This window comes from Podarcis liolepis (genome assembly GCF_965112155.1).
Source record: "Podarcis liolepis genome assembly, chromosome: 4".
NCBI classification, from domain to species: domain Eukaryota; kingdom Metazoa; phylum Chordata; class Lepidosauria; order Squamata; family Lacertidae; genus Podarcis; species Podarcis liolepis.
Genome location: NC_139558.1, coordinates 44,000,493 through 44,024,355, shown reverse-complemented (window position 1 = coordinate 44,024,355; position 23,863 = coordinate 44,000,493). Strand labels below are relative to the sequence as shown.

The window sequence follows — 23,863 nt, the reverse complement described above, 5'->3', positions numbered from 1 at the left end:
GTTTGCTATGTTCCGCATAAAAATGCACACACCCCTTATATCCCTTCCCCACACCAAACAGTCACCAGTTCCTTGAAGAAAGGGCAACCCTGGTACAGGATTTTAATTATTATTGTATTTTTCCATGTATAAGACAATGCTTTTTGCTAAAAAATTAGGCAAAAAATGGGTGTCGTCTTATACACAAATAGTGAATGCAGAAGGGGGACGTGTGATTAATGGCAGCAGCAAGCAGGAGATTGGCAGCGGTGATTGGGCGGGTGATTGGTGGTTGCGGCAAGGCCTGCTGGCGATTGGCTGTGGCTGCGGCAATTGAGCAGGCGACTGGCAGCTGTAGCGAGGCGGGCAGGCGAATGGCAGCTGCAGCAAGTGGGCGGGTGGGCTGTTGGTAGCAGTGAGCGGTGAGTGATTGGCAGAAGTGACTCCCCCCCCCAAAAAAGCTAAACAACTTAATTTCTCAATTTTGGGTTTTAAAAAATATGGGTCGTCTTATACATGGGGGTGTCTTATACACGGGAAAAGACGGTATGTTTGTATCCTTGCCCTACCATCCTCTCACAGTTTGCAACAGGCAACCACATTCCACTGGGTCCTTACTAACTTTGGGTCAAATACGACTTGCTTTCAGGTACTAAAGTATTATCAGGTTGCCTATCCAGAGCAAAGCAACATGAGCAGTGAGAAGACAGAATCTGGCACAGGAACCACCAAATCCAAAGCCATGGGAGCCTCACATTGGCCAGGGGAAGGGGGAGTAGTTGCAGGGAATCAGGCATGATAGGACTGGTGTCTGTTATCTCACTTAACACATGGGTGGGGAAACAGGTTCCAAAGCCACTCTCAATATGCTCCGGCATGCCCCATTTCTCTCCATATCACTGGAGCACCAACAGTGAAGGAGGGACAAATGTGGAGCCTTATGTGGTTGCAACAAACACCCCCAGTACCAGATCTCATTTTCTGTCTGTGAAGAGAGAAGTCTACAATATCCTTTGGCCCCTAGTATGCCTTTACATGGACTATATGATAGCAGTCCCTAATCCAGTTTATATTTCGTTCTCTTCCAAGCATTTTAAAAACATAAACTCTACACCTTGCTCCTCTACCACACCCAGAACACACATGAATTCCTACCTCAGCATTTAGATCTTGCAAAATGTCTCCTAGCAAATCATCCTTAGACAGGTCAACAGCCTTCTGTGAAAGGAGATACATGTGCTAAGTAAACTGCTCATTGGAAAAAACAGGATCAACACTTACAACGAAAGCTAAGCAATCATGTGCTGCCCTTCTACGGCAGCTTTTTTCAAAACACAAACAGAGCAACAGATCTGAGGGCATATATATTTTTATTTGTCTAAATTCAGCAGACATATTTTTTGCTTAAAATATAACTTACGTCGGTACTTTTCTTTCCAGTGCTGGCCATAAACATAGATTTTATAGTGTTTGGTTTTGATACCAGAGGCTTCTTCACATTTTTCTTGTCATTTGCAGAAGTTGTGTCTCTTCTTCCTAGCAGATTAATACAGTACCTTTAAATATCACAATCCTACTGATAAGTCACAATCTATTAGTAATGACAACTGCAGATCAATATTCAAGATTGAATCATCCATTATTAGAAATGAACCATAAGGGACCAAGCAGCTGCATGCAAGTCACTTGCAAGTTACACTGCAAGTTTGCTTGAAAACTGATGTACAGTGCAATCTTGTGCTTGTCTACTCAGAAACGAGGCCAACAGAGTTCAAGAGGGCTTACTCCAAGGTAAGTGGGCACAGAATTGCAGCCCTGGAGGTCTTACATAACTAAGCAAAGATCAGACCACCTGGAGATAGCTCTATATGGGCAGCAGTTTATATGCAGCTTTATATGTACCCTGTATGAAACCACCAGGCGTATAAAGAGGGATGTCTCGCAGTAGCACACTAAAGATTATGTTGTAAACTGTTACACAAACAATCCGTACATTGAGCAGACTTCACATAGACTGGTTTTAAAACAGCTGCCATAGTTGCCTGTTGAATCCACTGCAAATACCTTACTATAGAATACCTAGTATACTTGCCCCCTTTCCCAATTTACAGGGCTATGCAATTGTTTGGAAAAACAAACAGCAGTAAATCAGCAAGTAAAAGGTAATCTGTTAGAGGTACGTGGTTTTTTTAAAAAAAGAAAGATTCCTCACTTCAACCTGAAAACCTGTGGGGGTTTTTAATGCTGAAAATTTAGCTCCTTTTAATATTCAGCTCAGCCTAAGAAAAATAAAGAATGTGTCAAATTATTGGAATTATACAAAGGAAACCACCTGGCACATGTTGATAATAAAGTCATGATGAAATAGAATTATTCATCAGTTTACTTGAAACTTGATGAGGACAGAGTGAAACCACACTTCAGTTATTTAAATGGCTGTTAAACTGTCACAAAATCAGCCCAACTATTCTTTTGAAATTGATCTTACCTACACGTAAGAGGGGGGTGGGAATGTTGCACACATTAACTTCTGTTAGTAACTATACAGTGTAACTATTCTCATTTTGTTATTTCTAGTTTGGAAATGAAAATCACTATTTTAAAAAATGTTAACTTATAATAGCCTTACCTTACACGTGCCCATTTGACCACTTTGATGGGTATAAGTAGCCCTACTCCAGGGCCACATAACACCTATTCCACATTTGTAAGAACCTGGACACTTAATGAGGCATGACCTGCACTTTAGAACTCTCTGCCTATTGAGATCAAGCAAGCACCTTCACTTTACCCTTTTCAGGGCCTGCTAAAAACATTCCTGCTTACGACAAGCCTATGCAGATGCTTAGAAAGTTGAGGTAATTTTAATCCATTTTTGCATTTTAACTACTGCATCTTGTAGAGTCATATTTTTTTCTTGATTTTCTTGTCTTATCTTTTTGTAAACCATATTGAGGTGTGTGGGTTTTTTTACAATAAAGCAGTGTATAATTTCTATAAAATAATCAAAAGGTCTGTTAATGTTTCAGTTGCCACTTCTCAGAGCATTTTCTTGAAATTACTTCCCCCCCCCCTTTCAACTTAACTTTCTATTGCTACTCTAAAAATATGAACGCTTATTGATTAAATGATTTATTTGTACAGCAACGCAGTGGAATTGCTTCCTGAAGCAGAAAAAGGACGCAGTTACCTGACCTGGCATTTGACACATTCAAACACTAAAAGCAAAACACCAGTAAGTATTTATTACAGATAAGAGCAATATAATGCATATGCTCTCTACTCTGTCCTTCTTGACATGGCCTCAAAGAGGCAATTGGAAATGTCCACTACTGTTTCAGAATAACATCCGTTTAAGGCAGCCTTTCTCAACCTGTGGGTCCCCAGATGTTGTTGAACTACAACTCCCATCACCCCCAGCTAGCAAGGCCAGAGCTCAGGGATGATGGGAGTTGTAGTCCAACAGCATCTGGGGACCCACAGGTTGAGAACGGCTGGTTTAAGACATCATCCAAAGCCTGAACGCTCCTAGCAACGCCAGGGAAACTCCACTTTGTCCTTCAGCGATATAAAAATGTGTACCCTTTCAATGAGTTGCTATGTCTATTCTTCAGTCTAATTTTAATTAACTCCCTCTCAGGAAAGCTGCTAAAAAAAAAGTTCACTCACTTTTCTTGCTGGAATCAAGAGCATCATCTTCCAACTCTTCATCGAAAATCTCCCTGCCATCTTCTACGTAGCCAACACCATCTATGTAGGGAAAGTGTCATACTTTAACCAACGGCAGCAGACAAACCCAGACTCTATCTGGGTGTGAAGGTCAGCCAAGTTCCTCTTGATTTTCCATCATTTTGTAACTTGTATTTAGAGTGTCCTCTTGCCAACAAAAATATTGTTACAAATTCAACACGACCGCTTCATTTGTGAGGGGTGTTTCTTAAATATGCATCAGCTCGGTCACTCAGGGGGGAAATGCAGCTTATAGATTCCACATGTATCGTCAACATTCTCATCTCCTGGTCCTTGATACATTAAATTAAGTTCTACTAAAAACCAATGACCTACTTTCTGCTTAGTAAGCTTAAATGTGAACATGCCCTCCATGAAGTAATTTGTGGATCAAAGCCCGAATGGCCCAACCAACATATGCTTTGGTTGCAATTGTGCAAACTGCAACCTAAGCATAGCAAGTTGGCCAGGAACAGCTAGACAACTTGTGACTATCAACCTAACACCAACCCTTGACCATTTACTTTACTGAAAGCTTTTTACAGGGTTGTGCCAGCTTTTCACATATTCTAGTGGCCTACAGTAAGCACAACCAGCTCATAACAAGTGGGTATTGTGGCCCCTCTATTAATACATCAGTTTTGCGGAAAATCCCACTCCCACTCTGAACACTATGGTCCAATTTCTGTTAACAATGTGCAAAGCAACATAACCAGGCCACAAGTTATTTTGCAGAACTCATCAATAAAAGCACTGTTCAGACCAGTTTCATTTTTTAGCCTAATAATAATAATTTATTATTTATACCCCGCCCATATGGCCAGGCCTCGCCAGCCACTATGGGCGGCTTCCAACAGGATATTAAAAACAGGATATTAAACCATCAAACATTAAAAACTTCCCTAAACAGGGCTGCCTTCAGGTATCTTCTAAAAGTCATATGGTTGTTTATTTCCTTGACATCTGGTGGGAGGGCGTTCCACAGGGCAGGCGCCACCACTGAGAAGGCCCTCTGCTTAATAAGTTCCTTTGGATGCACACAAGGAATTGGATAATCTCTATGGGATTTTTTTTTAAAAAAATGCATATAGCAAAGATTATCCAAACCAAGGGAAGAATAGCTGTTTTAATGTCAGCACAAAGTCAAGAGTGAAAAATTAAATCCACTTCACAAACCATCATCCACAATCCAGTCATCATCCTGCCGTTCTCTGACAATCTTGGAGTATTGTTCTTCATCAATTTCATCATAAACACTTGTGAACTCTTCAACCTGCAATAAGAAGTTGGGAGCAACCATTGTAACTGTCCCTCTTTTCAAATGGGCCAGATAATAAAGTAAATGACTAAGTCAGATATGCAGACCTGGTCAGGACTTCTATTTATATAAAGATAACACTGATAAGCACATTTAATGAGTAAATTTAGGTACCTTTCTCTCTCTCTCTCTCTCTCTCTCTCTCTCTCTCTCTCTCACACACACACACACACACACACACTCTCTCTCTCTCACACACACACAGAGCACAACACAGTAGCACTTCCCCATTATGCATTTCCATGGAACTAAAGCCAGAACATTTTAGTTACCTCATATTTTATTTTTTCACCACCTTTTGCTTTTTTCAAACGTTCCAGTGCTTCTTGTCTCCCTTTTTTAACTTTCTTCTCACGACGTGAACGTGAAGATGTAAGGTTGGCAGAATCAGCTTCTGAAAGGCACAACAGTAGTTATTAACAAAGGTTAGAAACAGAGTGCACAACATTTAAATAAGCACACCATTATGATACCAATAATCAAATGCAATGGCCAATGAGAGAGGTTTTTAAATGTGAAATTAAGCAAAACCTGCGAATAACTTTTCCTGCAAAATTAAAAATTAAAGAAATTTTACTATGTTTTGACAGAATGTTCTCCATTTCTTAAAATGAAAACATAAAAATTGACAACATAGTGAATAGCAATTAGTCAAACTCAGAAGCTGGTGATTAGCAATGAACTTTTCTCAGATAGCTAACTAAGGTAAAGGGACCCCTGACCATTAGGTCCAGTCATGACCGACTCTGGGGCTGCGGCGCTCATCTTGCTTTATTGGCCAAGGGAGCCGGCGTACAGCTTCCGGGTCATGTGGCCAGCATGACTAAGCCATTTCTGGCGAACCAGAGCAGTGCACGGAAACGCTGTTTACCTTCCTGTTGGAGCAATACCTATTCTTGCACTTTGACGTGCTTCAGAACTGCTAGGTTGGCAGGAGCAGGGACCGAGCAACGGGGACTCACTCCATCGCGGGGATTCGAAATGCCAACCATCCGATCGGCAAGTCCTAGGCTCTGTGGTTTAACCCACAGCGCCACCCGCGTCCCTTAGATAGCTAACTACACATAGCAAAAATCTATATATCTAATGCATAGTTCTCTAGTTAGTATGTGTCAGGGAACTGCCATCGGAGCCAGAGGGAGAGGGAGGGCTCCAGAGGGGTTCTGGAGAGCGTCCCGGGAGGGAGAGAAGCAGCACATCTTCTGGGGAAGGAAATCAGCGTAGCACCAGTGAAGAAGGCGGGCAGATGGGGGAACTGGCGAGGAGGCTCCATGACTCCTCGCCGGGGACCAGCAGGGAGAGCACGGGTCCTCCGCTGCCCACACCCTCCCTGCGCAGAAGGCCTCCGCGCAGGGAGACTAGGCGGAGACTAGGCGTCAAAGAGCTTCTTTGCTGGAAGAAGTTCATGAAACACCCACTGACGGATTCTGCCAGCGATTGAGACAGCCACAGGCGAGTGGCTGTCCAGACAGAAAGGGTTCACCCAGGCAACCCAGCCAGGTGTGGCGACGATTTACACACGAGCAACCCCTAGAACCATTACAGCATGTTAACAATTTTCTGTGTCTCCATTTTTCTAACATAAAATTTAAATTTTGGCTGCATCCACTACAGCCCCCAGAAAAATCAGGTCAGAACATGGCTGTAGCCAGGATTTATGTTGGGGGAGGGGGCAGGATACCCATCTGTCACCATCCTCTGTCTGGCTGTTTAGCAGATTGGGAATGAAATGTCTCAGCAACAGCTGTTTTAAATTACTTTCTTTTGACCCCAAGTGCTCAGAAAAATCCATCAAATTTTTTCTACAATTTCTACTTTTAGTTAAGTATTGTTATTTATTTACTTGATGGGGGGCAGCTGCTTCCCCGTACTACACCCATGGGTCAGAAGCTGTTGGTGTGGCATGGGGAGGCATCAGGAAGGGGGAACTGTTCATCTGACTGACCCATGGTGGTCCCCCACTCCCCAAACCTTTCCTGAGGACCCCCTGAGCCCGGAGGATTTTCTGGGGGTGCAACAGGAATGAGGGACAGCAAAGCTAGACTGTGCAAATGGTGTCAAGAGCTGTAGCTGGTGAGTTTGCATTACAGTTGTTATCCAGTATAACAGAAAAGCCTTATTTAATTGTTTTGTCAATTACTTACAAGTATTTTAATAAAAATAATTTCCAAGTCTTGACGGTAACATCGAAACAATACAAAAGACTACAATTCTATACACAAATACCTAGGATGTGACTCCTACTGAACTCTATGTGGCCTATGTCTAAGTAAACTTGTACAGTGGTACCTCGGGTTAAGTACTTAATTCGTTCCGGAGGTCTGTTCTTAACCTGAAACTGTTCTTAACCTGAAGCACCACTTTAGCTAATGGGACCTCCCTCTCCTGCCACGCCGCCGGAGCACGATTTCTGTTCTCATCCTGAAGCAAAGTTCTTAACCCGAGGTCCTATTTCTGGGTTAGCGGAGTCTGTAACCTGAAGCGTATGGAACCTGAAGCGTATGTAACCCGAAGTACCACTGTATGAGGATTGCACTGAGACAAAACATTCCAAAGCCCTAATCTTCCACAGTGGAGGAGAGTTGGATGTAGCAGGAGTCCCAACATATAACTCTGCTCAGCTGTTCCAACCAAGGGGAGCTTCACCAGCTGTGCCTGCCAAAAACACAGGAAGGCAGTAGCCAGAATAAACACAGGGTGTTTTGGGGGTGGAGCTGAGCTGACCAAAGCTCTAAACTAAAGCCTGTCTACCTATCTGCTATGGGCCCAAGCTGGGCCTCTCAGCTGACACAGCAAAACAAAAACAAAAACCATCTTCCCGGGCCATGGTTTGACTTTGCATAATTTTTGAAGCTGCTTTCATGGTTTGTCTCTTTCAGACAGGCCATGAATTGTAAGCCAAGGACAAGACTTGGTTGTGCTTCATGGTTTGTCTGGAGTGAGACAAATCACAGGCTCAGGTTTGGATGACATGCCGGGCCGGGCCATGGCTTGGCTTACAGCAGAAGGACCAGAGAAGAAGCAAAGTGGTCTGGTAGCCTACAGACTCCCATGCACCTGTGCTAAACCATGGTTTGGCTTAGCATTACATGCAAACCAGGTCTACTGTGTTGTTTACTCAGAAGTAGCCAGCTTGTATTTGCATGGCAGCATTAAGCATAATATGAAGTTTATAATAAATAAACGAGTCCTGCTTTAAAAAAACCACAAAAACTATAGCTACTCAAGACACCAGAAAATTAATCCTGAGAATATGACACTTTCACAAAACAAAGTAAAAGCAAATAAATGGATTTATATAGATGATAAAATAAAAAAAGTCTTCCCTGTGAATTGGCAGGGCTTCCATGTTAAATCCTTCAGATCAAACATTCTTGGTATTTTAGCAGCTTCTGAGGTATCCATGGAGCACAAAATTAGCAGGGCCAACATTTTCACTTTTTTTACTAAATGAAACTTCATCTCCTCCAATTTTCAGCTTGTACGGACATATCACACATACACAAGAGTAGTGAAAAGTCTCTATGATGCCTTCTCAGAGCTTTCAAGCAACATATACTAGAGCCTAAGAATTTGAAATATTTATTCATTTCTATTTACATGAGCTATTCATATTTGAAAGAATATTGTTACCGTATTTTTCGCACTATAGGACGCACTTTTTCCCCTCCAAAAATGAAGGGGAAATGTGTGTGCGTCCTATGGTGCGAATGCAGGCTTTCGCTGAAGCCTGGAGAGCGAGAGGGGTCGGTGCGCACCGACCCCTCTCGCTCTCCAGGCTTCAGGAGAGCCCCACCGCCAGCCCCACAAGCTCGGGGGACAGCGGGAGAGGCGCAGCGCGCCCTTCCCGCTGTCCCCCGACTTGGCTAGAAGGCTGGCGGGGGGAGAAGCCTGCTCCTCCCCGTCGCCAGCCCCGCAAACTCGGGGGACAGCGGCAGGGGCGCAGCGCGCCTTTGCCGCTGTCCCCCGACTTGTCTAGAAGGCTGGCGGGGGGAGAAGCCTGCTCCTCCCCGTCGCCAGCCCCGCAAACTCGGGGGACAGCGGCAGGGGCGCAGCGCGCCTTTGCCGCTGTCCCCCGACTTGGCTACAAGGCTGGCGGGGGGAGAAGCCTGCTCCTCCCCGTCGCCAGCCCCGCAAACTCGGGGGACAGCGGCAGGGGCGCAGCGCGCCTTTGCCGCTGTCCCCCGACTTGTCTAGAAGGCTGGCGGGGGGAGAAGCCTGCTCCTCCCCGTCGCCAGCCCCGCAAACTCGGGGGACAGCGGCAGGGGCGCAGCGCGCCTTTGCCGCTGTCCCCCGACTTGGCTACAAGGCTGGCGGGGGGAGAAGCCTGCTCCTCCCCATCACCAGCCCCGCAAACTCGGGGGACAGCAGCAGGGGCGCAGCGCGCCTTTGCCGCTGTCCCCCGACTTGGCTACAAGGCTGGCGGGGGGAGAAGCCTGCTCCTCCCCGTCGCCAGCCCCGCAAACTCGGGGGACAGCGGGAGAGGTGCAACGCGCCTTTGCCGCTGTCCCCCGACTTGTCTAGAAGGCTGGCGGGGGGAGAAGCCTGCTCCTCCCCGTCGCCAGCCCCGCAAACTCGGGGGACAGCGGCAGGGGCGCAGCGCGCCCTTCCCGCTGTCCCCCGACTTGGTTAGAAGGCTGGCGGGGGGGGAGCCTGGTTTTGCGGGAGGCGGGGGAATCCCCCCGCCTCCCAGGAAAGCCAGGAGAAGCCGTGCAGCCCTTTTAAAAGGCGCGCGGCTTCTGCCGGTTTTGCGGGAGGTGGGGGAATCCCCCCGCCTCCCAGGAAACCAGGAGAAGCCGTGCAGCCCTTTTAAAAGGCGCGCGGCTTCTGCCGGTTTTGCGGGAGGTGAGGGAATCCCCCCGCCTCCCAGGAAAGCCAGGAGAAGCCGTGCAGCCCTTTTAAAAGGCGCGCGGCTTCTGCCGGTTTTGCGGGAGGTGGGGGAATCCCCCCGCCTCCCAGGAAACCAGGAGAAGCCGTGCAGCCCTTTTAAAAGGCGCGCGGCTTCTGCCGGTTTTGCGGGAGGTGAGGGAATCCCCCCGCCTCCCAGGAAAGCCAGGAGAAGCCGTGCAGCCCTTTTAAAAGGCGTGCGGCTTCTGCCGGTTTTGCGGGAGGTGGGGGAATCCCCCCACCTCCCAGGAAAGCCAGGAGAAGCCGCGATCTCTTTAAAGGGTTTGCACGGCTTCTGCGGGCTTTTGGGAGAGGTGAGGGAATCGCCCCACCTCCCAGTAAAGCCAGGAAAGCCCTGTGCAGCCCCTCCGCCAAGGAGAGGCTGCACGGGGCTAAAGGGGAAGCCAAAACAGCGAGCGGGATCCATCCCTCTCGCTGCCTTGGCTTCCTCCATAGCTGCGCGCAACCCCTCTGCCAAGGAGAGGCTGCACGGGGCTATGGATTCTTTAGCCCCACGCAGCCTCTTCCGGGAGGGAGAGGCTGCACGGGGCTAGGGGAAGCCAAAACAGCGAGCGGGATCCATCCCGCTCGCTGCCTTGGCTTGATCCATAGCTGCACGCAACCCCTCCGGCAGGGAGAGGTTGTGTGCAGCCTGTACGCTGCTCTTTGGGGCTGCGGGGGGGAAAAAAGATTTTTTTTCTTGAATTCCCCCCCTAAAAACTGGGTGCGCCCTATGGTCCGGTGCGCCCTATGGTGCGAAAAATAAGGTAATTACCAACCCTAGCTTACAAAAAAACCATGTTTTAATCACTGTACAAGTGTCTTAACACTTTTTGTATTAAGAACTATTTAGTTCAATGTTGCTTTGGGAAGGCAACCTTATCTTGGTGCCTTGTCCCGCAGGTGACACTCCCCCCATACAAAAATCTCCTCACATTCCCAACTGTTCAGGTAATATTTTCAGCCTTTGGCTCAAATTGCTTTTTAACAATAGCCCTATTCAGGCACAGAGGAAGGGCTGAAGTTGCCATTTCAGTCACCTTCTGACTTACCTGACTGTCAGAAGCAGGGCACCTTTTTACTCATGAAGGCTTCCCACATATTTTAGAACCCTAATTATGTAAAGCTCTAAAATGCACAGGGAAGGCAGCTGAACCAGCAACAGAAGAAGATATCGCTAGCACCTTTATCCCTGCTGCACGCACACGCACACACACACAGAGTTAATTCACACTTTACACTCAGAGAAGGTTACCATTTGCTGTTCAAGCAAGTAGGTTTGACACCCATCTAATCCAAGTTAAGTAAGCGTTTCCCAAATATTGCCTGCACTAGTTTAAGCATCATCAATGATTACTATCAATATATCCTTGCTGTCATTTATCAAAACAGAAATCTAAATGAAATTCATTTCTGTTTTGCTAATTTTATGGACCAAATTGCACATAAAAGTCTACATAAATTGGAGAATGTTATATTGAACTCTATGAGGCTTCTAAACAGAAAAGCTTAGGATTGTGCAGAAAAACCCCTAAAGATTTGTAGACATTAAAAGCAGGGGGTTTTTTAAAAAAAAAGTGAAGGCATTAAGTCAGATGAATACATAAGTATTCATAAGCATAAAAATGCAGAGGGAAAGCTTTTTTTGCTGTTTGCAGACACAGCAATATCTGCCATCACTAAACAATTACAGTTATAGAACAGTACTAATTAGAAGTACTAGGAAAGTGTAAAACCTTAACATTAATCTTCTCTCCATGACAGATTACAATTGAAACGTATTTCCATGTATCACCATCATGCTCTCCATAAATGATTCCTTCTAAAAGCATTCAAAAGATCTTTGGGGGAGAAAATCAAGGCTCATCTAAGTATTGCTGTCAGCTTTAAAACACAAAAAAGCATTTTCATTTTGAGCAATTATTACACACACTGCTGCAGGCTTGAAAATAGCCTCTTGCTTGATTGCCTGGAGGTGATTCGTGCCACAGACAATCAGGCTAGAAAGCAGTTGTCAACTAAGGATAGCTGGCCCTCCCACCCCCACCCATTCCCAGGCCATCAATATGCTTTCCCAATCTGGTGCCCTCCAGATGTTTTGAACTGCAATTCCTATCAGCTAGGACAGATGGTAATTGTAGTCCAAAACATCTGACGGGCACCAGGCCGGGAAATGTGTGGGCAGCCAGGCAAGTAATATTTGTGAACTACAGTGCAATACTTTGCATGCTGACCTTGACAGAAGCCCCTCTTTGTTTGTGGAGCGCTCTCTCTCTCTCTGATGTGAAGGTTACAAGATTACATCCTTAGTAACTTTTATGGGCCCACACTTCAAAAACCCAGATACTTTTTCAGAAGAGGAAAGGAATTTTCTACTGCATTTGCTCCATGCTTTATTGGACAGCAATGTTGCCAAGTCACTCCCCTCTCATTTCATCAAACCTTTGTGCTCCTCCCCATGTCCCCCCAATTTACACATAATATCTCACAAACCCGACTTTAAAGCACTTCTTACCCAACTCCTCAGCAAAATAAAAACTCTTTCAAGTCACCAACTCTCTTTCTTTAACTTTAGAGAGGAGAACCTATGTAACCCTGAAGACAACAGGGAAGCAGCAACAACATTTTCGTTCCATGCTTCCCTCACAACTCCCTTGTGAGGTAGCTAAACCAACTAGTAGATGAGCCTCTGCCTCTGTTCATTTGCCTTTCACAATTACCCTAACTCTATCCAGCCTGCCAGGTAGCTAGCTGCATCTTAAAAGAGCAATGCTGCAGGGGTGCTGTCTCCAGTCACTGGCCATTTGGGGAAACAGCCCAAACTTAACAATACTATTATATTATATTATATTATATTATATTATATTATATTATATTATATTATATTATATTATATGTATAATCTCTCTCTCACTCACACACACACACACACACAATTTCTAGTCCAATGGAAATAAAGACTCAGATAAGAATCTCCACTTCAAAGGTTTCTTAAGAGGAAGACATCCAATGGGCACCCGCAAAGGTGTGTTTCTTTTAGATTCCTATTGAACCACGTACACCATTCAAATGTCAAATGTCAAGGTTTGTAAGTGGCGTTTTTGGTGGCAAATGAAAGCAAAGGTGTCACAGGAGGAAGAAACACTATCCCCACATACATCCCCGAGAGCAAGCACCATAGAAACCAGTGTGACTTACTTCCAGGTAAACATACCAGTACATGACGTTGTCCCGCCTTTCTCTCTCCATCCAGGACGCATGCCCCCAAATCCACCTTCCCCGTTTGCAGCGGTTTAGCCTCAAGTCAAAAGACAAACAACCACGCGCGGTTGCAGCTTCTGCCGCCCGGGACTCCATACTTACCTGGCCCTGCGCTGCCTCCCTCCTTCAACCCCTCGCTCCCTTCCACCCCCGCCCCGCCGCCGCCTTCCTCGCAACCCGGCCGCCCCGACGGCGGCGTCTCCCTCTCACCTCCATGGCAGCCGTCGCCAGCCCCGTCGCGCGGGCTCTCGCTCAAATCCATGGCGGAGAGGGAGCAGACTGCCGCCCGCAGCTCCTCCAAACCCGGCCCGCAACTCCACGCTCTCGCGCCAAAGCGCCTGAAAGTGGCGCGAGAAAAGAGACCCAAGTGCCCCGGCCAGGCGAGCAGCCAATCAGAAGCCGCGGTGACGACATCCGTCCTTCCTATTCCGCTTCGGGGTCGAAGGGAAAGAGCCATAAGAGTGGCTGAGCGGCACCTCGGCTGGCTGCTTCGGGGAGGCGGCGAGTTGGGGAGGAGGGAAGGGAGGGTGTGTGTGAATGCGCGCGCACGGCGATGGTGATGGAAAGCTGTGCATCGTTTCCTTCTTTGTACTTTCGTGCATTCCGAATGTGGTGGGATAAAAAGATACGGACAGGGGCGAATTATGGCTGCAGTATGTTTGCAAACCCTAGGTTACCTTTCTTCATGCCTAAAACAGGCAACTAGATTTGTAAATGTAATTAATGTCATTTCTTGCGCATCTTTGGACTTTTACTTCCCATGCTTGGAACGGGTTTGAATTCTTAGCTTTAAAGACTAAAATTTTGACTCTTATTTGGTTTATTTTTTTACCTGCCGATGCGTTGCTTGAATTGTGGTGATTTTATTATTTGTTTGTGGCAAGGGTGCCCATGTTTCCTTTAAATAATGTTTGGATGCTTGCATTACATAATGTAAATAATAAGTATGGTAGAGCCTATTGCAGGGGGGGTTATCTATAACTTCTGTTATATGTAGTTATATAGCAATTCTTGCTGCTAATTATTTCTAGCATAACTTAATGTGAAAATGGTTTTACAGTACAGTATATGGTACTAGTCCAGCTCTACATGCACACTATACCTTTAAAGCACATTCAAAGCACATTCCTTCCCTCAAAGAATAATAGGCACTGTGGTTTATCCCTCACCAGAACAATTCCCAGTAACTCTGAACAAACTACAATACCCAGAATTATTTGGGTCTGGGGAATGTGTTTTTAAAATATAGTCAGTGTGCATGCAACCTTATTAGGCCACTGTAAACAAGACAATGGCTTTCTTTCTAAAGAAAAGTGGCAGGTTCAACGAGGTTATTTCCGTCTAAATGGGGTAAACCTCCATTCCTGTGTGACACAGTCGCAATTCTCCCCACACTCCTAAGTGTTTGTATTTTTAATAATAATAATAGACTAAACAAGCACATACATGCACCTGCACATTTAACATTTTGGCTACTTTTTCCTGGTGCTTTCACATTTGCCACCGTGGACTCCTTTGGGAGGAAGGGCAGGGTAGAAATTTAATTTTAAAAATACTTATGGAACTGTATCATACTGAATTGGACAATGGCCAGTGTTGCCTGCTCTTGACTGCAGCGGTCAGAGGTCTTTCCCATCACCTACTACTTGATCTTTTTAACCGGAGCTGCTAGGAGTTGAACCTCAGACACAGAAACCTGCCATATGAGTCAGATCATTGGTGATCCAGGTCAATACTCCCTACCCTGACTGGCAGTGGCTCTCCAGGGTCTGACTCAACCCTACCTATAGATGCTGAGAACTGAACCTGTGACCTTCTGCATGAAAAGCAAATGCTCTGCCACTGAGCTACAGGCTTCCTTTCTGAAAGCTTCTACATGTACACTTCCACTGTGCTATAGACATTCCCTACTGTAAATAAGGGACGTGGGTGGCACTGTGGGTTAAACCACTGAGCCTAGGACTTACCGATCAGAAGGTCGGAGGTTCGAATCCCTGCGACAGGGTGAGCTCCCATTGCTCAGTCCCTGCTCCTGCCCACCTAGCACTTCGAAAGCACATCAAAGTGCAAGTAGATAAATAGGTACCGCTCCAGCGGGAAGGTAAACAGCGTTTCTGTGCGCTGCTCTGGTTCGTCAGAAGTGGCTTAGTCATGCTGGCCACATGACTCCCATGCCGGCTCCCTCATCCAATAAAGCGAGATGAGCACCGCAACCCCAGAGTCGGTCACGACTGGACCTAATGGTCAGGGGTCCTTACTGTAAATAAGGACATCCATCTCAATTCTGTGCTTGTTGGGGAAGTTGACAGGAAAGCCTTAGACATCTTGATAATTATTTAGTGCATTTAGATCTGGGCATGAATTGCTTTGTCTTTGCTGTTTTAAGGTTGTTTTTTATATACAGTATTATGCTTGTCTGTTTTTAGATGGTTTGGGTGAGGTTTTACATTGGCTCTGTGATTTTATGTTATTTGTATTGAGGTTGTCTTATGGATTGCATTTTATTTGCATAATTTATAGATTTCTGTAAACTCCCTTGGGAACTTTGATCAGTGGGTTGTTCTAGAAATGGCACAAATACATAAATGTTCACTCAGAAGCAACTTATGCAACTTATGCCCAAGTAACTGTGCTTAAGCTTGCAGCTTTTGTCACAAATAATACAGTATTAGCTAGACTGGGGGCACTGTCATGAAGACCCATAACACATATCAATGAAGTAGGCCACACTTTAATAGTATTCATGACCCCATTTTAATACTGGGGGACTGAGGCAGAGAGACAGCACATTCAAGGCCATGTAATAGCTGCCCACATTTTGCAGGTCAAAGTTTGTTGTTAACAAGCTTAGTAAAAGTCTCATTTAGATCTTGCTCCATAGCCACTCAACCTCCTATGCAAACATTTTAATTATTTTTGTGTATAAAATATGACATTGGAGTATTGAACCACACTCCTCTGCTCTTGCCAACTAAACTGTTTTTCTCATTCAATCAACACCAGAATGTTAACCAATGACACAGTTAATTTTACAAACTGAAACTGTTGCCATAGCTCCAGTTCAGCTTAAAAGAATAGCCTTTTTATCCTGGTTCTAAAGTTGTTTGTGCAACATACTTAATTATTTCTTTCTTACAACTTTAATTCAAAATAACCATGCTAGTTCCTCTCACTGTATAACTCCAGTTGAATCTCAATGGATTTTGCTTGGGTTTAAGTGCATATAAATGTTCAAAGGCTTGAGAAGGAGAAAAACTGCATGCAGACTTGGGTCGTCATATTGTAAATAGTCTTATCACCAGCAGCTTATGCTGACATGATCTTTAATCCTCGTCATACAGAACAGCTTGGCATAACCTTTGTCCACTTCTTTGAGGAGGGGAAAAAACACCCTGACGTTTTATCAGGTGACTCAGAACAACTTTAAACATGCTCAGTTTGTAAGTGAAAACCTCAGAAAGCAAAGTGAAAGAGAAGCACATTAGTAAGAATGGTGGGCCATCAAAAACGCAAAATAGAAGGAGCTGCAGCAATTCATTCCTACAAATGTCAGCGAAAGGTGAGTGATGCTTTTATTTCTCTCTGCTAAAAATAAATCAATCATACATGTAATTATAAAATCAGATAATTACTCATGAACAAGATTTTATTTATTTTAACATTTATAATCTGTACGTTTTGCCAAAAATGACTTGTGAAGTAGCAATGTAAAGATGCACATCTTTATTGATATATATTACAGCAAATACAGCTTTAGGGTCTTAGACCACAATGACTGATTTCCACCACCACCTCTCAAAAGGGTGTACACATTATTTGAGGCTATAGTATATTGCAAGCTAAGGCACCAAAGTAAATAGTGAGACAGTAGTTTAAATGTACAAAATTTAGTAGAAAAGTTACGATTGCATTGTGGTAAACAGTCTGCAGTGGGTGATGTGACATCCCTCATTTCTTCAATATTCTTGTATGCCATTATGACTTAGCAAGCAAATTTTAGCACTTGCATTAAAAATTGGTATGGCTGCCAGATGCCAGATGTGTCATGGGCCCCATGGAGACTTCTTGTTAGGGCTGGGCAGAGGCGGGGGGGGGGAATAATGGGATGTGGAGCTGGATCCCAGCTGTCTGGAAGGTTCTGAACTGGGTACTGAAGAGGTGCAGAGTGGATTGTCAGGGACGATCTCTACATTGGTCATCAGACATCCAGAGTACAGTGACAGAGCGACTTGACTTGATGCAGCACTGCCTCCTGCCTGCAAACTGCTTCCCACCCCTAGAGGGGCACCTGAGGCTAGATCAGACAATGAGTCAATCTTGTCATTTCCACCTCCATTTGCAAAGATGCAGCAAAGGCAGACCCAGCAAACCCATCCTGTATTCATAACAGTGTCTGCTTGCTTGCCCAGTCCTATGGCTTGGGGTGGCAACTGCAGGAATAAATGTGCCCACCCTGCTCTTCAGAAAAGGCATATATGGATGGGGTATCAAGTTTTTGGACATTGCCTTAGCTTATGCCTAACTCCGCTGTGAACTTCTGAACCATGTAGCCTGATAAATGGTTCAGCATTGAAGTGAATTTTGCAATAAAGCCTTTGGCAGCCACGAAGCTATGACCATGTGTGGGAGCCAGAACACAATCAAATACTTTTTTTCAGAGGAGAAGCGCCTGTTTGTTGTTTTATTGTCATCCCTAGTTAAATACACGGTGCTGCTGACCTTCCTCACAAGGCTGTTGTTGTAAAGGATACTTAATACAATTATTGTTTACTTAATGTAATAGGTTTCCATCTCATTTTCCTATGCAACTATATTCAAAGTGGCTAGCAATGACTCCAAATACTAAAACTATAAAATCACAATCTAAAACCACAAGAATGCAAGTTTTAAAAATACCATATCAGAGTCACAAAAAAGAAAACACTTGGAAAGCAGCACCAGAATAGCCCAGCGAAAAATATGTCATTTCAGCAGTATCTATTAAAACCCAAAAGTCTGCATTTCAGCAGTATCTATTAAAGCTGGTGAGTCTTAAGACCTGAAGGTGGAAAGAGAGAATATAATGGATCGCCCCAAGAATGGCATGCCACAATTGTATATAAACTTAAATAAGGTGCTTTGACCATTCCGAAGTTTTATATAATTGCTAAATATCATCATCACCAATAATACATTAGCTACAAGAATATGTTGCAGTTTGTCATATTTTTCCAACAACAAATTTTTGAGTAATGGGGCAGTTTGATTTCCCTGCAACATAAATGCTTTATTCATGCAGTGACTGAAAACTCTTGAGTAAAAAGGCTTTTATACAACAGAAAATCATTGGGAATTATTCTTTAGTTTGCAGAAGATTTCAGCCTTAATGATAAGACAAAAATAAGTAAAATATTGGTCCTGATCTCCCCCCCCCCAAATATAGTGAATTTTGGTGAAGTTTTGTTACACTGTTTTGATTTGTTTTGTTACTCCTACATCTCACAAACTCTGAACTTCCTCCATAGTCCATTTTATATGCCCTTTTTTGCTTTCTCTTCTGACTTTCCCCCCTTCTCCTCTGCATAAAGCCATCCTCTTTGTCTGAAGTGACATTTAAATAATACAGCTTATCTGTAAAGCTTTAGCTATGAGTCATTCTGCTACAGCTGGTTTAGCTTCCATTTCACTAAGGATGTTGTTTTTAATTATGTTGCTACAGTCAAAGCAACTTCCACAACTAAAAGTGCTTTCAGAGATCTGCTTCCACTGGTACCCAGAGCTCCAGACAGGAAGCAAAAGTTCCCTCTAGGAAAATGCCATCTAGTACTGGATATTGACTGTGCCAGCAGTGGTTCATGCAGATCCTGCCAGTACATTTGCACTAGCAACAATAAGCATAATCAGCCCCATATGGATTGTGGGTGTTATTCACTGCCTGGAAGTGCTTTGAGTTGCCTTTTTACTTTGTTGCAAAAGCTTAACATTTATCATGGCCTGGTATTAAGACTGAAATATCAACTGCTCAGAGAAGTCAGACCGACTCATCCCCCTTTCTTAAGTAGAGCCCTCCATCTTGGATCCTGCACACCATACACTAAAACCTGGTGAAATACCACTGCCCTCTAAGGAGTGGACCTCAGGCTCTTCCAGTGAACAGAAGGAACTTTTCCCAATTTGGGAAGTGTTATTCAACCAAATCACTACTATTCTAGCCTTCACCTCCTGGAAGGAGCTAGTGTCTGAAGAACAAGACACAGGTCCTTAAAGATGTAGTCACTTAAGGGGATGGAGCTCCCAGAAAGACACTGCTGGCTAGGCCATAAAACCCCGACCGTTGCTCCAGGCTAGAGCTGAGGCCACTTCTGTAGCCTTAGTTGGGAAATTGCTGGCCATGGTCCTGAACTCACACCAAGAATCTCTGGGCCTATGCCTGCAGTTATGTCTAGTGTGCTGGACCTGCCCTGTTTCAGATCAGTGCCAGCTTTCTTTGTGTCCTCTTGCTTGTGCTGTTGGATCTCTGGGATGCTAGAAGCTCTCATGGATTGGGAGAATTCCATAGGTGGCTTTGTATTATATCTTGTAAAAAATAAATATGGGTCTTTGAAGGGTATGAGTCCTGTAAGTCCTGTGATGTGAAATGGGCACAAAAGATGGTCAAAACAACCATCTACTAGATTGTCCACTTATCAGACACATACCTGGAGCTCTACAAGTGCTACATGAAATTACATGAACTGTCATAGATATCTAAGTAGATGTGTGGAAAGAAGGCAAAACTCCAAATACACTTCAGATGTCTCTTATTTTTGTGATATATCAGTTATCCAGAATGCAGCTTCCATACCTATAAGCGCCATCTGTTAGGACTGGATACCATGCCAGAGTTCTTCAGGCCCTAGTTGGTTTAATGTCTGTGCTTCACTTGTTGCTCACCAGTTGCAGCCTGATTGGGATTAGCAAGCCTCCAGGAAATGCTAGCTCAGTTTTGCATCTGAAGTTTAGGTAGGCTGCTGGTTTAGATATGCAGGCTGCTCTCTCTTTTGGTTTGGCTCTCTCTCTCCCTGAAACACACTCTTTCTCTCTGGCCTACCTCACATTTTCCGCTTGCCTGCCTACCTGTGCTTGAGAACAGGAACTACATCCAACTGACTGTTAATTGGAGTTTCCAGAATATAATGATATGAAGGCTTTGAGATTTGCTTGGGACTACATATGGACATGCCTTAGTTTGATTTCTTAGGCTATCTATGGCTCATGGTTCTGGATGGATTCTTGCAAACATACCACAATTTCAAACATCTAAAGCAGTCATAATTTATTCAGTGGTATTTGTGAGCACGGCAGATTTTTAAAATAAGTGGCACACAGCTACTGTATATGGTTTAGTAAACAATTCAGCTACTGAAGTGTGGATGATATTAGGAGTATGAACTGAGGACTGGCTACACAAAACCCTGCCTTATACTGAATCAGATCACTAGTCCATGTAGCTCAATATTGTTCATACAATCTCCAAGATTACAGATGAGATCTTTTCCAGCTCCTCTACCTGGATATGCTGGAAATTAAGCCTGTGGCCTTCTGAATGCAAAACATTTATTGTATTAGTGTAGGCCTTCTACGGAGTTTGGGTTACATGTAAAAATAAAAATAATCATACATAATAATAATCACATGAATACTATTTATCTGAAGAGCTGTCCTTTCAGTACCTCAACACTGCTGATATTTGTACACACGAATGTAAATTTACCGTGTCAAGACTGCATTATTTTGCCAAGTTTGATCTGGACTGTTGAGTGATCTAGCTCATAATTTTCCAAACGCTAAAAGGTCTTTGGGAAGGAAATCATATTAGAATATTGTGCTTGGACATGAAATCATTCATCAGATCAGTTTAACATGTCAGCATTCAAAGGAAAAGTCCACCCATGTTGATTTAACTATGTAAAAACTGTGTGAGAGTTGGCCTGATAAGAGGGTTAGGTTATTTACCGAGAGGTGGTTGTAAGTAATCTGTTTTGCCTCACCATGCTGATTGTTAGTACTGGTCTGGAATGTGCAAAATCCTAAATTAGATGTATGTATATACTGGGCATTTTTGCATCCAAATGTGTATGAGCAATTAGCATATTTAATTCAGGAAAAATAAAGCAGGTCATGCATCCAAACGCGTACTGAAATAGAATATTAAGTCTTAAACCAATATTCTTCAGATAAATAAAGACTGCTTTTTGTTTTTGCAAAATCAGAAAAGATATAGCCATGTAGATATATATTTTGCAATAAAGCTTTGAAGGAGATTTGTATAATGCATAAATACATCTGTGTTTGTACCAAAAACTTCAAAAGCACCATATAAAGAGGGGTGAGGGAGAGAGATGTTCTGCTGGCATTCATATCAGCCCGCCTCCCAGTATATATCACATAAGTGGTACTATGATGACAGGAACCAACCAGAAAGCACCATGCAAATCAGAATACTGTATCCTGTACCAGCTGCTCTGTTGCTAGCTGGTTGTTATAGTGATAAACTGAGGCCTTGCCTCTTGGCTTCTCCTTGAAAGAAAAACCTTTAATTTCTCAAGGGAAGGAAAAGAAGCGAAGGGGGAGAAGGCGGGGGAGAGAATTACATGAGAAAGGAAAACATTATCTGACTGAGAAGAGAATAGCAGAGAGGGCATCACCGCAAGCAGCATTCACTGGCCATGCCAGTGCTTGCAACTAATGCTGAGTCAGAAACAGGTATCCCAACATCCCTTTCTAATGAGCTTCCTTCAGAAACCATGGAGGAGATAGAACACACATGTCCTCAGCCTCGACTGGTAAGTAAGAGACAAAAGGATACATTTATTTGAGCTCTTTGTCTTATTAGGATGTAATGAAACCAGTACTTTATAGCCTGAATAGAAATTAGAAAACAGCTTCATCCATTTTAGTTCTTTGTGTTTATTGTCTATATTGTAAAAATGTGTATTACAAAGTATTAATTATATCTACTGCATTAAGAAAGACAATTTAGGGATTGTTGCATGTTTCTCTCTTTCAACTGAGATGCAAAAATAAAATTAAAAATGGTGCTTTCCCCATCCCTTTGTTAGGTTCAGATTGCAACAGAAATCTTCCTTTACTCCTTGCCTGTTCTTTGCCTTTCTGCTGATTTAAAAAATGAAATGGCAGGGAAGAAGGGATTTAACCATCAAAAAAGCAAAAACTGCCTTTTAGAGAAACACTGGAAAAGAATGTAACAGATCTCACTTTTTGTTTTGGTTTTCAGGGATTCCAGTGTGCACAAAATGGATGATATTACTTTCAAGCAGTTGAGAGCATATGAGTTGGGACAGTAGCATTAGGAGAAAAATCTGCATTTCTTCAGTAATTAATCTATAGAAACTGTGTTTGTAAGGAAGCTAGCTGCGTATAGAATTAATAATCCCTTCCTCACTGCATGGATGCTGTTCTGAATTAGACCAGCACCCACTTTGAATATTTTCATTACCATTGTTTCACATATACATTTTGTCTCAATCAAAAATTTTGCTCAGATTTTTTATAAGGGGGGGGGATAAAGAGTTCAGCTTGGTGATTCTCTGAAGTTGTTCATTGCATAAGTTATGCTTGAGATACTGTAAGAGCTACTATGAAAGGTTTGCATTGTAAGAGCTGACTGCACTAGCAGATTACAATTAGGAAGGGTAAAGAAATGGCCTCTGATGTATGTGAATAGGATTGGGTTTACTTCCAAAAGTAAGTAAGCTACACTACTAGGCCAATTTACCTGGGAGTCAGTGATGGGTATTCTGTGATGGGTACATGAAAAGGATATCTAGCTTAATCCTAACCACGCCCCAGCAATCTAATACGAAGTACCCTGGGGGCTGCATACTGTTTTCCATAGCGATAAATACTTTCCCCATTTTTGTTTCCTAAAAAGTAGTTTAATCACTCCTATCACTGCCTCCTGAGAAAGCAAGACTCAGGCAGCCAATTTGCCAAGCTGTCACTGTGACGTAGACAGTAGTTTAATACTTTCCCATGGAGACTATTTAACACTGAAATGGAATAATAACTTTGATTTTTTACCAGTGTTTAAACAATCATTTAATGCTTACATTCAACTTTCTATTTTAGACGCTATTAAAATTCCATAATAATTGATGAACGTGACTTAAATTAACTTTTTAATAGGGATGAGTTGGGGTTTTTAAAAAAATGTTTTGTTTAAAGCATGGAGGCGGTTACAGACATTTTGCATTGAAATGTGCTTATGATAACTATTAAAGAGTTTCCTGTTGAAACCTCATGCACAACAAAACTATCCTGGAATATATTAGAATCCCATCATCAGACGAGAAGAATGAAAATTATTTATTTATTTATTTATTGTTTCTTTATATCCTGCCTTTCCTGCAAGGAGCTCAGGGTGGCATCCATAGTTCTCCCTGTTCCCATTTTATCCTCACAACAACTCTATGATGTAGATTAGGCCAAGAGAAGTTGACTGGTCCAAAATTACCAAGTGAGCTTCATGGCTGAGTGTGGATTTGAACCAGGTCTAGTGTGAACTTGGTACTTGCATATGCATTTTGCCTGTTGTTGTAGCATTCATCTGGGAATATTTATTGCTTCAAGAACTATATTAATATTACCAGAGTTTGTTTTCAATTTACACAGCGTTTTGAATGAAAGACAGGAGTGACACTGTGTGAA

At 43.5% G+C, this 23,863-nt stretch overlaps 2 protein-coding genes across 5 annotated transcripts in view; one reads left to right on the top strand and one right to left on the bottom strand.

The window, feature by feature from the left end:
* The window catches only part of POLA1 (DNA polymerase alpha 1, catalytic subunit), a 180,590-nt gene extending 167,031 nt beyond the window's left edge, over positions 1-13,559 (bottom strand). Inside the window, exons 1-6 of the mRNA XM_083498264.1 lie at positions 13,385-13,559; positions 5,299-5,420; positions 4,885-4,981; positions 3,649-3,729; positions 1,400-1,515; positions 1,135-1,197 (exon numbers count right to left, since the gene is read on the bottom strand). Of these exons, the coding sequence (XP_083354390.1) occupies positions 1,135-1,197; positions 1,400-1,515; positions 3,649-3,729; positions 4,885-4,981; positions 5,299-5,420; positions 13,385-13,436 (531 nt within the window). The 5' untranslated portion in view covers positions 13,437-13,559. The remainder of the gene's footprint in view (positions 1-1,134; positions 1,198-1,399; positions 1,516-3,648; positions 3,730-4,884; positions 4,982-5,298; positions 5,421-13,384) is intronic.
* A 55-nt stretch (positions 13,560-13,614) lies between these two features.
* Positions 13,615-23,863, top strand: part of PCYT1B (phosphate cytidylyltransferase 1B, choline) — a 30,961-nt gene continuing 20,712 nt past the window's right edge. The window contains exons 1-2 of one of the 4 annotated variants that reach the window (XM_083498272.1): positions 13,615-13,827; positions 16,516-16,733. In XM_083498272.1, coding sequence (XP_083354398.1) covers positions 16,665-16,733 — 69 coding nt within the window. In that variant the 5' untranslated portion in view covers positions 13,615-13,827; positions 16,516-16,664. Of the gene's footprint in view, positions 15,100-15,442; positions 16,734-18,575; positions 21,979-23,863 lie in introns of those variants that run through there. The other 3 variants (XM_083498273.1, XM_083498271.1, XM_083498270.1) reach the window with 3 other exon arrangements.